The sequence below is a fragment of the Macrobrachium nipponense genome, chromosome 41 (genome assembly GCF_015104395.2).
Source record: "Macrobrachium nipponense isolate FS-2020 chromosome 41, ASM1510439v2, whole genome shotgun sequence".
Lineage (NCBI taxonomy): Eukaryota > Metazoa > Arthropoda > Malacostraca > Decapoda > Palaemonidae > Macrobrachium > Macrobrachium nipponense.
Window position 1 is genome coordinate 23,071,446 of NC_061102.1, and position 15,407 is coordinate 23,086,852.

The 15,407-nt window shown below is 36.6% G+C and overlaps 1 protein-coding gene across 3 annotated transcripts in view; it reads right to left on the reverse strand.

Moving 5' to 3' along the window:
- Positions 1-15,407, reverse strand: part of LOC135212597 (serine/arginine-rich splicing factor 2-like) — a 56,111-nt gene that overhangs the window by 7,455 nt on the left and 33,249 nt on the right. For 2 of the 3 annotated variants that reach the window (XR_010313936.1, XM_064246154.1), the window contains exons 3-4: positions 10,909-11,016; positions 10,532-10,783 (exon numbers count right to left, since the gene is read on the reverse strand). Coding sequence is in view for 2 of the 3 variants with exons in the window: in XM_064246154.1 (XP_064102224.1) it covers positions 10,532-10,783; positions 10,909-11,016 (360 nt within the window). In the remaining variant the exon portion in view is untranslated. The remainder of the gene's footprint in view (positions 1-10,531; positions 10,784-10,908; positions 11,017-15,407) is intronic. The other variant, XM_064246155.1, reaches the window with a different exon arrangement.

Sequence of the window (15,407 nt, forward strand, 5' to 3'; positions counted from 1 at the left end):
CATTTTCTTTAGTTGGTGTCTGACTGTGTCTGTCGTGATCTCTGTGATTCTTTTTATTCTCCCTGTTTCTTCTTCCTTGACTTCCTGGAGCCATGTTGCATGTTTGTTGTGTGATACTGGATTGCTCCATATGTTTTCCCAGAGTCTCTTACTTGGTTCGGCTTCAGGAATTTCTTGGTAGTTGTCTTCCCCCCTTAGTTGGCTGTATAGTCTTTTCTGATTGGTTCCGAATAGTTTGTTCTGTTGGTATCCCTTATTCCTGTTCATGTACCGTTGGATCGTATGTGCTTTGGCCTTAAGCCTCTGTTATACATCTTCTATTGTGTTGTTTAGTCCCCTCTCTTGTACTTTGTATTTCTCGTTGAGTTCCTCCCTTGTTTTCTTGCTTCTTAGCCTTTTTTCTGCCATCTATTTCAGTTTATTCAAGTCAGATCTCATCTCCATGATTTGCTTTTCCAGGCGCCTTTTCCAAGGAGGTTGCTGTTTTGGTTTCTGTTGGGTTGGTTGTGCTGATGGTGTTGGTGTTCGAATCCCCATCAGTTCTGCTACTAATCTTGCTCCTGCATATGCTGAGTTATTTGTTTCTGTGATACTGGTGGTGTGTATTATACCCCTTATTTCATTGACCTCACTTGTTTTCTCCTTTAATTTCTTGGTGTTGTAGGCTTTCATGGAGGGAATCTTTGTTCTCTCTGTATCTGGCTCCATCCATTGTCTAATCTTTTCTACCCATTCCGTCCTCTGTTACTTCGTCGGTCCTGTCGTCTTCTGTGGCATCGTCTTTCAGTTCGTCTGCGTGTAATTCATTGCCATGCGACATTTCCCTTTCCAGTTCTTCTCTTTCTGTTGGGGAGAGCCAGTTCTTATTTTTTTTTTATGTTCCTTACTTGACCTGCCAGCCTCTGCTCTGTTTGGGTGGGTGTTATTCCTCTCATTCCAGATGTTGACCAATCTTCTTCTGTATCCTCTCTCCGTCGGGTTGCTTCTGATGTAGCATCTCCATATTTCCTTATTTTCTTCTCTTGTCCTTTTCTTCCTTTGGTTTGTTTCTGTAGCTCCAATCTCAGGCTGTTGGTTACTGTCGTTGTGGTGTTCAGTTGCTGGATGACAACCTGACCGTCTTCCCCTTCAATTGGGTTGAATACCTGGCTGCCGGACAACACTCCTCTGTTGCCAGAGGTTCCATTTACGTCGTTGTTTATTCCTTCATTTCTTAATATCATTACTGAGTTTTGCTATTTAACCCATAGCTGGACCCTACCCCATCAGGGATAGATACTCATTTACAGCTGAGTAGACTGAGGAAATTATGGTAAAGATCCTTTCCCAAGGAATAAACGCCGCAGAGAGCGGTCACCCATCCAACAACTGACCAGCCCCAATGTTGATTAACCAGTCCATTGACGAGCTAACCCACTCTGCCACGGCGCCACTATTATTATTATTATTATTACTATTATTATTATTATTGCTATTATTACTATTATTATTATTATTACATCTACTGCTGTTATAACACGAATATAATAACACTTTATTATCCTTTTACACATTCAATTATGGTTTAAGTGCTGGTTATGAATAAAATTTACACAAATGTGAGGGGTTAGGTGTATATTTTGAATGCTAGCGCACCCCACAATTTTTTTTAAATTTCACAAAAAATTTATAAAGGGTAGGGCTTTCATATGAAACTTAGTTTAAATCAATATCTTTCTTAGAAGCAGAATAATGAATGCTAGATTTTGAGAGCAATTTACTGATTTTTTAATAAGTGGCATTTACCACCTTGTGGTTCTGAGGCCCTCATATATCAAGTATTAACTTCATCAGTTTTTCGCTTTCTACAGGACTGCTTTGAAATAAATTGATTCCAACCCATTCTTTCTATATAAGTCCGTATGCTGTGGCTAAAATGGCAAATTTTAAAATAAATTTCTATTTTTCATAATTAACAAACCTTCGGTCTTAACATTAGGATAAATCTTCTAGCGCCAGCTGAAAATCCAGTTAAAAAATTTTTTTTTTTTTTTTTTAGTGTAACCCAGGAACTATTGGCATTTGTGCTTGATCACAGTTATGTGGGAGCTCCCACAATGCCTTGGGAATGAGCGCATGTTACTTCCTCACCGCCATTAAGCGAGGACGTGATTACACTCATCTCTCTAAAGCTGGTTTAGTTTGCCCATTTTTCTTTTTTCTATCTTTTCTCTGGGTGTGTTCAGTGTATGTGATCCAGTAGGTTTGTATAAGTTTGAGAGCGATCTAGTAGGTTTGTATAAGTTTGAGAGATAATGGAGTGTTTTAGGCCCCCATATCATGTCATTACTGGCTAATATTTTCTTCTCACAAAGCTGGCCCAATAAGATTTCTCATGATAAAAAAATGTCATTATCAAATTACAACTTCAGTGATACAAAGTTGCTTTCTTTATAGGCATCAAAGCAGAAAGAGGTCAATGAACTAATAGACCTTGGAAGAAAAGATGCAAAATGGAGACAATGTCTCAAGAGTATGAGGTCTATAACAATGGAGTATTTTTGAGGAAAATAGTTAATGAATAAGAGAGGTAAATCCGAGAGATGCCAAAAGATATGTTAAGTTTTCAGGTAAAGGTATGATTGAGAGGCTGAAAAAGATATACATATACACACAAGGTATTTGTATAAGGGAAAAGTTTGAGGAATGGTCAAGGAATGATTGTTCCTCAGTATAAAATTGATTGATATTGAATTGCCTGGAAGAATGTTAGGGGTACACCAAGTACCCTGGGAAAGGTGACTGGTTGACTTCTGACAGCCTATGTAACATATGACACTACGATAAAAGGAAAAGGTCATGTAGCATATGTGGATGTAGAATAAGCTTATGGTTCATGTAGCATTTGAGGTAAAATGCTACAAAAAAGAGAGAGAGAGAGAGAGACCTTACAGACCTTACATCTTGTTCGGGTTGCCCCAGGTCCCTCAGTGTGAGGCACCTCTAATGTCTACCAGAGAGTTGCTAGTACATCTTCCGGTATATTTTGCATCTTCCAATCTTGGATGGTCTGGGATGCAGTTTAGATATTTGTCGAGCTTATTCTTAAACACATCTACGCTCACTCCTGATATATTCCTCAGATGAGCTGGCAACGCATTGAATAGACGCTGCATTATCGATGCTGGTGCGTAGTGGATTAATGTCCTGTGTGCTTTCCTTATTTTTCCTGGTATAGTTTTGGGCACTATTAATCTACCTCTGCTTGCTCTTTCTGATATTTTTAGTTCCATGATATTTTCTGCTATTCCTTCTATCTGTTTCCATGCCTGAATTATCATGTAGCGTTCTCTTCTCCTTTCTAGACTATATAATTTTAAGAATTGTAGTCTTTCCCAGTAGTCTAGGTCCTTAACTTCTTCTATTCTAGCTGTAAAGGACCTTTGTACACTCTCTATTTGTGCAATATCCTTTTGATAGTGTGGGTACCATATCATATTGCAATATTCAAGTGGACTACGAACATATGTTTTATAAAGCATAATCATGTGTTCAGCTTTTCTTGTTTTGAAGTGCCGTAACAACATTCCCATTTTTGCTTTACATTTTGCCAACAGAGTTGCTATTTGATCATTGCATAACATGTTCCTATTCATCATCACACCAAGGTCTTTAACTGCTTCCTTATTTGTGATGGTCTCATTATTAGGTCCCTTATATGCATATAGCTTTCTTTCTCTGTCTCCATAATTTATTGATTCAAATTTATCAGAGTTAAATACCATCCTATTTTACCTCTGCCCAATCATATACTTTGTTAAGGTCTCTTTGTAGAGCGTTCCCTATCTTCATCACAAGTAATTTCTCTACTTATTCTTGTGTCATCTGCGAAACTACTCACTACCGAATCCTTCACATTATTGTCTATGTCTTCAATCATAATAACAAACAGTATTGCAGCTAACACCGTACCTTGCGGCACACCGGATATTACCTTGACTTCATCCGATTTCTCGTCGTTTGCAATAACTATCTGTTTTCTGTTGTGTAAAAATTCTTTTAACCATCTTCCTACTTTATCCACGATATTGTGTTTTCTAATTTTCTTCGCTAATATATTATGGTCTACTTTATCAAAAGCTTTTGCAAAGTCTAAATAAACCACATCTGTTTCATTTTCCGCTTTTCATATTTTTGAATATGTTCTCACGGTGGACTAACAGTTGGGTTTGTGTACTTTTTCCGGGTACGAAACCATGTTTTTCCTTTATTAAACAAATTATTTTTTATTAAATGTTTCATAATATTTTTCTTCATTACCCTTTCATACACTTTCATAATATGTGATGTTAGACTCACAGGCCTATAATTACTTGCCTCTAGTCTTGATCCACTTTTGAAAGTAGGGGTAATATATGCTAATTGTGCTCATCATAAATCTTGCCGTGTATCTACACTTTGTCTTAATAATATTGCAAGTGGCTTTGCGATAGAATGAACTACTTTCTTTAACAAAATAGCAGGAATTCCATCAGGCCCTGCAGCAGCTCCATTTTTAATTTCATTAATAGCCTGCACAATATCAGCTTCATTAATATCTATGTCAGCTAAATATTCACTATTTTCATCCCTTACTTCTATATCATTATCTTCATTATCTATTCTAGGGGTGAATTTCTCTCTTATATCGTTCTGCCAGTATGTTGCAAATTTCCTTTTTTTCATTCGTTAATCTCCCTTCAATTCTCAGAGGGCCTATTTCTATTTTCTTTTCTTTTCATTCTTCTTCTTCGCATATGAGTATAATAGCTTCGGGTTTGCTTGATAGTAAAGGGTTTTTTCTTCCAAGTCCCGTTTTTCATTTTCTTTTGATTGTATAATCTTTTGTTCTGCATTTTCTATCTTACTTTTTAGTTTTCTATAACTTTCCAGCATTTTTTTTCTTTTGCAAGACCTTTTTCCACTTTCTGATTTTCTGGAACAAGATCCTTCTGTCTCTTGGTATGCATGAATGATGTTTACTTTTCTTCTTCGGTATATATTTTTTCCACTATTTTCTCCAATATTTTATATAATATCTCCGTATTTACCCTTATGTCATCACTTACGAAAATGTTATCCCAATCTTTGTTTAATTCTTCATTAATTTCTGACCATTTTATATTTTTACTGTAGAAGTTGTATTTTCCATATCCTTCCCACTTTTTCATTTCTTGCTTATCTCTATTTTCACTTGCTTTGGAATGAACTGTTAATTCTATGACATTATGGTCTGAAATATTCGCATTATAAACTATTATTTCTTTAACATAATCATCTCGTTCACAAATACTAGGTCTAAAGTATTTTCCTTTCTTGTTGGCAGGTGATTTATTTGTGTGAATGTTGTAGTTCTAGTAGCATATCTAATAGCTTTTCAAATTGCCTCTTATCTTCTGCACTACTATTACTCTCTTTTTTATATGTATAAGTACAACCACAATCTCCTATTCGTTCTTTCCATTCTACGAAAGGAAAGTTGAAGTCACCAGATAGGAGAATAGTCCAGTCCTTGTGATTTCTACATATATCATCCAATTTTTCAATTATTAAGTCAAACTCTTTAGTATTAGGAGGTCTATATATTACTATGTTCATCAATTTTTCAGATTCAAATTCTACCGCTATTAGTTCACATTCTGAGTTACTATATTTCTCATATATTTTTCCTTGTTTTTTGTCTTTCCCATATATTGCGGTTCCCCCTTGATTCCTATTTTTTCTATCTGATCTATAAGTTTGGAACCCTTTTATTTGATCATCATTCCCAGTCTCTTGGGAATACCAGGTTTCACTTATATTCATTATATCTATTTTCTTTTCATTTTGGGTTAGTTCTTCTAAGTACTCTATTTTTCTTTTGAGTTACTCGTAACTAAACCCTGCGCATTCATCACTATGATGGTTTGCGTGTTTCTCCTTCATTTAATACTGGTAGTAATAAGGATTTTCCCATGTCTCTTTCCTGTTCTGGTATGTTGTTCTTTTTTTCATTTCCAGAAATTCTGACATTAAAAAATCCAACTTTTCCATAATATTTGATCTTCCTCATCATAATTATTCATTTTGTGTCTGAATCTGCAATTTCTCCGTTTCTGCAATATCCTCTTGCATAATAAATACAGTTATTATCTCTTGAGTAGAATTTCGGAGCTGATGCTTTGAAATTTTTTGCTGACACCTCTGCATATCTCATTGGTGGTTTGCTTTTCTCTTTTACCTGATATTCTTGATTTCTCTCATTTGTTTCTTTCTTTATTTTGGATTTTGGTTTTATTACTTGGTTGGTTATTTATTTGATTATGATTCATGGCTACAGGGTGCATATATTTGCATTTTTTGTCGAACTTACATCCTTTTCCTTCTTTAGGTTTTTACATATTTTTGGATGCAGATCTCTGCAATCATCCCCATATCCATCTAAGTATGCACATTTACCATATATTTCATAGTTTTGAACATATCTTAGGATGTTTGTAGTAACATCTTTCTCCAAATCTGCAATTCCTCTTTCAAAAGGTTGCAGATTTTGTCTTTCTTGTCTATTTTTCCTCTTTCCCGTCATTGTATAGATCTGGGTAGAGCCTCTTCGGGATTTGCTTTTCTGTTGTCATATCGTATTTATTTCTTCGTAGGTATGCTGCTTTATTGCCTTCAATGTAGTATCAATGAGTATCTCTGCATCCATACTTTTATCTTGTTCTTTGTTTTCCTTATTTTTTTCTGTCATTTCATTTTTGTTTTACTTCTCTTCCGTTTTCCTCTTCTTTTTCTCTTCTTCTTCTCTCTTCCTCTTCTTCTTCATCCTCAACTATTTGTACATTCAATCTTGATTTAATAACATTGTCTATCCATGATGACATGTTGAACAAAAAATTCTTGTATCTTTTCTCCAAATCGTGTATTACCTCAGCACACTGTGGATGGGTCGGAATGTTGCATGCAGCACATTTTCTGATTAGGCTTTTGTGGATTGACTATGCTATACCAAACCTTACACAGTTTGCATGCTTTTGGCATTCTTTTCCTAATGCATCAATTAGGATATTCACAAGATTCACCTATTCATTTTCTTTGTCGGAATATGTTGGTTTATGTATATTTTCTTTATGAGTCTCTTGACCACTTGGATTTTATTTGGAGAGAAGAGAGAGAGAGAGAGAGTGAGGAGTAGAGAGAAACGAGAAGAGAGAGAGAGAGAGAGATGGAGAGACGAAGAGAGAGAGGGCGAGAGAGACCTCTGTTTTTCGATTTAACGCGAGCTAGAAAATTTTTTTCAATATTTAAAAAACACAACAATTTTGATTTAACGCGAATGGGAGCCTGAGCGTTGTTTTTCAACATCACCCTGCAGACGACAGGCGTCTCCAAGGTTGACATAAACAGACATAGCACAGTGTACTGTATGTGTGTATATATTTATTTATTAATAGTAAAAAACTTTGTGTTCTGTATATATTAATAAAGCAAGACTTTATTTATCAATAGCGCAAAAGTTTATTTTTCTTTTTTGTCTGCCTTCCTAGTACAAGTATTCTCCTAGCATAGATTCTCCAAATCTGCAATTCCCTCTTTTCAAAAGGTTGCAGATTTTGTCTTTCTTGTCTATTTTTTCCTCTTTCCCGTCATTGTATAGATCTGGGTAGAGCCTCTTCGGGATTTGCTTTGTTTTCTGTTGTCATATCGTAATTTATTCTTCGTAGGTATGCTGCTTTATTGCCTCATATGTAGTTATCAATGAGTATCTCTGCATCCATACTTTTCTTATTCTTGTTCCTTTGTTTTCCTATTTTTTTCTGTCATTTCATTTTTGTTTACTTCTCTTCCGTTTTCCTCTCTTTTTCTTCTTCTTCTTCTTCCTCCTCTTCTTCTTCATCCTAAACTATTTGTACATTCAATCTTGATTTAATAACATTGTCTATCCATGATAGACATGTTGAACAAAAAATTCTTGTATCTTTTCTCAAATCTTGTATTACCTCAGCACACTGTGGATGGGTCGGAATGTTGCATGCAGCACATTTTCTGATTAGGTTTTGTGGATTGACTATGCTATACCAAACCTTACACAGTTTGCATGCTTTTGGCATTCTTTTTCCTAATGCATCAATTAGGATATTCACAAGATTCACCTTATTCATTTTCTTTGTCGGAATATGTTGGTTTATGTATATTTTCTTTATGAGTCTCTTGACCACTTGGATTTTATTTGGAGAGAGAGAGAGAGAGAGAGAGAGAGAGAGAGAGAGAGAGAGAGAGAGAGAGAGAGAGAGAGAGAGAGAGACACCTCTGTTTTCGATTTAACGCGAGCTAGAAAATTTTTTTCAATATTTAAAAAACACAACAATTTTGATTTAACGCGAATGGGAGCCTGAGCGTTGTTTTCAAATCACCCTGCAGACGACAGGCGTCTCCAAGGTTGACATAAACAGACATAGCACAGTGTACTGTATGTGTGTATATATTTATTATAGTAGTAAAAAACTGTGTTCTGTATATATTAATAAAGCAAGACTTTATTTATCAATAGCGCAAAAGTTTATTTTTCTTTTTTGTCTGCCTTCCTAGTACAAGTATTCTCCTAGCATAGCATATACTATGGTATATCGTATGTATACAAATACAGTAGCCTAGCCTACAGTATTACTTTATACTACATGTATGTTACAGTAATTATTAATATAAGCCAAATCTGGAGGTTCAATACATTCTGACTATGATAATTCGGTAGGAAAAAAACAAACAAACAAATAAAAAAAGGACACGAGACGAGAATCAGCTTCGTTCCGTCTCTGTTTTGGTTTGGAAATCAGCTGATGGAAATAAGAGTTTATTTTGCTGTATTTAACTCAATTCTGAGTGAATTTTTTTTCTTCTAGTTAGCATAACCAAATACCTAGATAGTACTTAAATTATAAGTCATTTTTCTTTATACGACGAATCTTTCAAGTCTAAATACGACTTGAATAAGTCTCGTTGTTAACTAAATTATTATTTTCGTTAACAGATTGCAATGGGAGCATGTTTATTTTCACTGATTTCATCACAATACGAGCTTTAAGTTATTTATCTTTTACTTTCGCAAAAACAACAGTAAAATCTGTTGTTTCAAACACCAAAGTTTTGATTAAAATGATTTTTTCTCGAATTTATCTATGGTTGTGTTTGATGGCATAACTTTACGAGTTTTAACCTTGTCGATATACGATAATAGTCATTAGCAGCTTGAAAAGCTTTCTCAGCTTCAGCTACAACTTGGTTTAAATTTAACAGCATATTTCCTTGCTGATCTTTGATCTATAGCAAATAATATAATTATATGAAAACATATCAGTTCTATTCTACAGAACGTTGTTTATAGCATAACCACAGTAATTGTTTACTATCGTACGATGGTTGAAATACAAGCAAAAGGATGTTGCTGTTATCCAATTCAGTTGTACTTAGCAAAAATGTACGGAGTTCACCATCCAGGGACGTAAACCCCCTTATTACTGTTATTTCTTAAGGAAAAATATATTTAAATGAAGGGTTTTTAATTAATGCGAGCTCTCCAGGAATGTAACCCTCACATTAATTAAGAGGCGACTGGAGTCTGCAACAAAGCAGTGGCGAGGATGCCACTAAACAAAATGTAAAAAGCATAAAATTTAGCAACAGAACTCATTTTACATAATACATAAAAAAAGCAAAATAAATGAGAAAATGTGTGAATGAGCACAAATGACAGGCATATCACTGTAAAGCAAAAGGTGATACTCCTAGAAAAGGAAGCATAGTAGCATGAATGCTTTTGGCAAGGCCAAACATGACTGAAGCCTCACCTTGAGAACCAGTGGAGCAAGAAATGGACATGCAAAGTAGAACTTTTTTTCTTTTAAATTGTAAGAAATTGGTGTGGCTGGAGCTGATGCTAGGAGAAAGCTTTATGATTAATGGGTTCACATATACTGCTCTCAATCACACAGTAGCAATAAAAGTATAACTAGGAGGAAAAAAAAAAAAAAAAAAAAAAAAAAAGGCAGACCAGTTGGAGAGCTATGAGCTAACATAGGCCCTTTCTACAATTTCAACAGCTTTTTAAAAAGTATTAGAACAAAGTCAATGTACAGTACAAGCAGTCATGTTTTATATCCAAACAATGAACAAAAGATGCATAAAGTAATACTACAGTATTTACATCATTCAACCAATTAACACACCCACTTCTTTGTATAAGGTGACAATATGAAAAAAGTAACCTGCAATGGATATTACATTATATATAAGAAACTATTTATGAAAGTATAAACTACAGTTAATTCAGATTTTTGAGCCTACTCTCCTTCATGGACACACAAGTACTGATGATTGTGCAAAGTGGAAATCCCAAAAGAGGAAAAATGAAACTTTCAGTCCTACCTTGAACCAGACCTGGAACATCATTTGCTGCATTATTTTATTCTTGATTTTGATAAAGTTCTGAAGATTTTTGAAAAAACCTAAAAGGCAAAATTAAATTGTCAAGTCCTACCTTGAACGAGACCTAGAACGTGATTTGCTGCGTGATTTTGATCTTGACTTCGACCGAGAACGAGAGCGCGATCGTGAGCGAGATCTTGAGCGATCCAACTGCTCCTCTTCCATGGCATTGTCATCATCTACACCATTCTCCTGGTCTTGCTTCTCGGGAGAGTTTGACCCACGGTCCTCAGGAGTGCGAGAACGGCTCTTGCTTCCAGAGCGTGACCTAGATCGTGATCGAGACCTTGAACGGCTACCAGACCTACATAACAAATTTCTTTAAATAACTTCACATTGCTAATATAACTATTTCATGGCTCTATGAAAAACTTCTATAAAAAATACTGTATAGGTCTATCTCATAAACCCATAACTGCAAAATACTACCTTGATCTTGAATGACGCCTTCGAGAACGTGAGCGCGATCGGGATCGGGATCGAGAGCGACGACTCCTCCTACGAGATCTTGACCTTGACCTCGACCTTGAACGTGACCTGGAATAAATATACAAATAAGTTTACTTGACAAAATTAGTTTCTTAAAAATACACTTAAACCTCTGAATCACTCTAATTCTCTTGAAAATTTATAGATAGAGCCCTCAGACTTTCCATAACACCATACAAAAGAAAAATTAAAGCCAATACAATGTTAATACAAACCTTAAATATTAGTTTAAATACACACAACACGTACAACTCTCTAATAAGATAAAATTACCAATTTCATGATTACCTTGCAAACTCTACCTTTGAAAGCATTCTAGTTCAGAAATATAAACTGAACACCTTAGAATTTTTCCAGTAACTCATTTACAGCCCACAGCAACTCTCTATTACTTCAAAACAGCTAACCAGTACACACATCCGCACAACCCTTTTATCTTCCAATCCGTAAAGCATAAAAACTATGGCATCCCAGGATAAAGCCCATATGACATATCTGTGTAACAATGAAGAGAAAGGTTGGCTGTAAAAATCTTTGCACACTCAAAAATTTACTGTGCATGATATATTAGCCCTCAACTTCCAATTCTTCTACAACAACTAATATGACAATATTTATTTGTACCTGTTACTGAGATACTAGTATATAAGGCTCCTCCTCAAAGCATACAAATGACATTTTTATAATAAAATTAGTTTCATATACACTTTCCAAGTAATTACATAGCTAAAGGTATCTAGAATTGTCAGCTAGAATTTTGAAAACGCACATCATGCTATTTTCTAATGGCTAGGCGGCTCAGCCTGCCCACTTTCGGAGAAAGGAACAGCTAGAAAAATGGCTTCAATTTGTTTATGCCTCTATGTTCCTGCGAGAGGAGGAGGGTGGGCTCCGATCATATAATTACTTGGTAAGTATATATAAAACCTAATTTTATTAGTTTTCCTAGAATGAATATTAGTCAGAAGGATGGTCTGATTTCAATCTGCCCAAAGACCTCTAGTTACCTTGCAAAAGGAGTGTGTGTGTTCCCCCTTGGTTCTTTATGTAAGAAAGGGCAGCCATATTATTGAATACTTCTGTCCTGAAGTCTTAAGTGTACCACTTTCAATTCTTTGACATTTATAAGCAAATTCTCATTCGAGAGAACAAGTCCTTGAGACTTCCTTGTTTCCTAAAATCATTTCCAAACCTAGATTCAAAGCATCTGATTATTAGTATAGGTTGGGGCTCTCTGGAAGGAGGGATTTCCCTTTCGAAATTCCTCGTTCTACACTCCACCAAAGTAGGTTAACTATTTCAGGAGTCATTGCTACTGAATCTGGGAACACCTTCCTGCCCCAGCCGATTCTTAAAAAATACTGAAGCGGTCTCATATGAAGTCTGCCCAGGTAAAGGAATTGTTCTATTGATATGGTTTCCTAGGAGACTTGTCTAATCGTTCCCGGAACACTGATTTGGTGAAACATGATGGAGAAACCTGAAATTTCTGAGTATTATCCCCAAATATAGACTGTTCAGTAGGAATTAACAGAATTTCTGAGTATTTATCATCAAGCCCAGGTTGCAGGCAAATAGACAGGTTTTCTTGAGGTCCCCTGAACACTTCAACTCTAATTGAGCTCGAAGGAGCCAATCATTGAGGTAGAGGGCTATCCTTATTCCCACCAAATGCAGCTATCTCGCTAAGGAGGCGAGAACTCTTGTAAAAACCTTTAGTGCTCAAAATTGGAACACTTTGTTTCCATAGACAAACCTTAGGAATTTCCTAGATTCAGGGTGTATAGGAACATGGAAATATACATCCTGCATATCTATGGATGTCATCCAGTCTCCCTGGCATATGGATGACAGAATGGTAAGGTTTGTCTTAAATATGAAGACATCCAGCAGACTGACACCTAGGACGGGCATCCAGCCCTGATGCTTTTGGCACCGTAAACAAGTGGTTGTAAAAGCCAGGAGTTCACGTTCTCTACCACTTCTACTGTCCCTTTTCTATGAGACGAAACTTTATCTGAATGGGCTAAAGCCTTTTTTGAACTTTTGGAGTAAGCTGTTTATGAAACTGGAGAGTTGGATAAAGGTGGCCTTTCTTCTAAGGGGATAGCGTAACCATCACTCAAAACACTGACTATCCATGGGTCCATCCATCTCTCCATTTCCAAAAAAGGAGTTTGACCCTACCGGAGTTCGGAGAATAGGATCCCCACATACATCCTGAAGATTTAGAAGGGAACTTCTTAATTGTCCTGGGGAGAATCTGCTACCAGATCAAGATCTAGAGGGATCTCTGTCAACTGCCACGAAAGGGCCGCATCTGTAGGGGAGAAATTATCCTGGATGAGTGTACTGAAACTTCGTTCAGAAATCTAAAGGATTGAGATAGGCATTCCTGTGTACTATTTTTCTGAAATCCTCAGAAAAATGTCTTGTGGGAAAAGATGTTGACAGTTCAGCGGCAAAAAAAGGAGGGCCAACTTCTGAGCAAAGTTACCCCTTTAGAGGTATATGAATACCAAATTCCCTCTTCTTCAGTACACCCATCAAGTTTAGGGAAGCTAACTCTTGCAAACTATCTCTGGTTTCTTTGTCAATACATGACAGGGGCCAGGCAGTCCTTAACCTTACATGCAAGAGGCCACACATCACGAAAACTATGCACCTCGAACACAATCTTGAGGAGGTCAGCTAACTTGGTAGAGGTAAACAATCTTTGCCGAATTAAGGGTGGATTTCCTAGAGAAGTACCCCTGGGAGGAGGCACACTCCCAGAGAAGCAGTTTCCCCGGTGGGACAAAACTGGTGTCTTCTCTTAGATAATCTGGAAGGAGGGAAGCAAAAGATGGTTTTGCTCAGATCCCACTTTTCCAAAAGCCAACCGTCATCTCACTCAAGGCTTCTCAGGAAGCCCAAAAGAAACATCACCACCATCCTCACCCAAGGAAACTGGGGACAAAGCTGTCTGGTGGTTGAGGAGCAGGAGCCTCCTTAAGCAGGTTCAAATTATCATCCAGCTTGATCAAGTGGAAGAAGACTTTTGCCTAGAATTGGCAGGCCGGGCAGCCACCTCCACAAACACAGCACTTGCACTAGGCACTACTGGGTGTTCAACAGCCACAGGACTAAATTAGGCACCATCGGGCACTCAGAAACACACTTACCGTCCATAAGGACCTACCTTCAGTCGTGGCTGTTAAAGCGATTCCACAATCAATTCAAATCTTTATCAATTTTACACCAAAGACTGGCAATGATTTTGGGTTCAAAAATGAAGGAGCTGGGTAAAGGAGAAGGTACAGACAAGAAAACCAAGAACAGGGTCAAAAGAAATTATAGGTTCATCAACACTGGCATCGTTATCAACATCATTACAGGAATCCTGGCTAGCTAATGACTTCTTAATTTGTCTAACAGTTGCCTTTCTTTCCTTATCTCCACTTCCTAATGTTCCACCCGAGTCAGTAAATTGAATAAATCTTAAATCTAATGGAAAAAACCTATCCTCTGCAAGCTGTAGTACACATCCTCTCAATCTGTGCAGTGTGAGACTCGCAAGACTCTTACATCCTCTCAATCTGTAGTGTGAGATTATAGATTCTTTCAAAAGTCGTGTATTACAGCCTTTGCTGCAATACCCAAAACTAGAACAAATACTGTCAAAATCAAGAATAAACCATTGCTCAACTGGGAATAGTCAAAATTGAACAAATACTGTCAAAATCAGGAATAAATACATCCTAACTCTACCTAATTATGCCATAAGGCTATACAATTCAAGAATACTTCACCAAACACAATGGAATGTCAACCAGAAAAGACAAATTTCAAAACCAAGCTGGAGCTAATATCTGTGGTACAGCCATCAGCTGGCAACAACAAATTGAAACCATTTTACTAGTTGTTCCTCTCTTTCCCCGAAAGTGGGCGGGGCTAGTCACCCAGCCAATAGGAAATTGCACGATCCGCGAATATCAAAATTCTAGCTATCGATTCTAGAAACTTTTAGCTATGTAATTACTTGGTTACTTACATAAAATGTATGATTCTGCCAAAGGAAGGATGCCTTGCAAAGATTAACTCTGGCATCTAGCATGTAATCTTGCCAAAAAGGAGCCAATTTCAATAAAAAATATTCTTTGACTCTAGATTACTTTAGGATTTTGTTTGGAGGGAAGAAAAAAAATTCAAATGTGAACAACTGTTCGCAGCTTGCAAGGTACAAAACCTAACATTTCTGAATGGTTTCCTCTACTATCTCTTTAACAAAATATATTCCTTTCTCATGTACAGCAACCCAGCCAAAGTGAAATATACAAGATGCCATGCCATGTTACTAAAATCCTGGGGGCATTTAAACCCCAGAATGAAAATAGGCAGCACTATCTTCTGTGAACTGTACTTACAAAAATATTAGTACGTACATGGTACTACCTTAT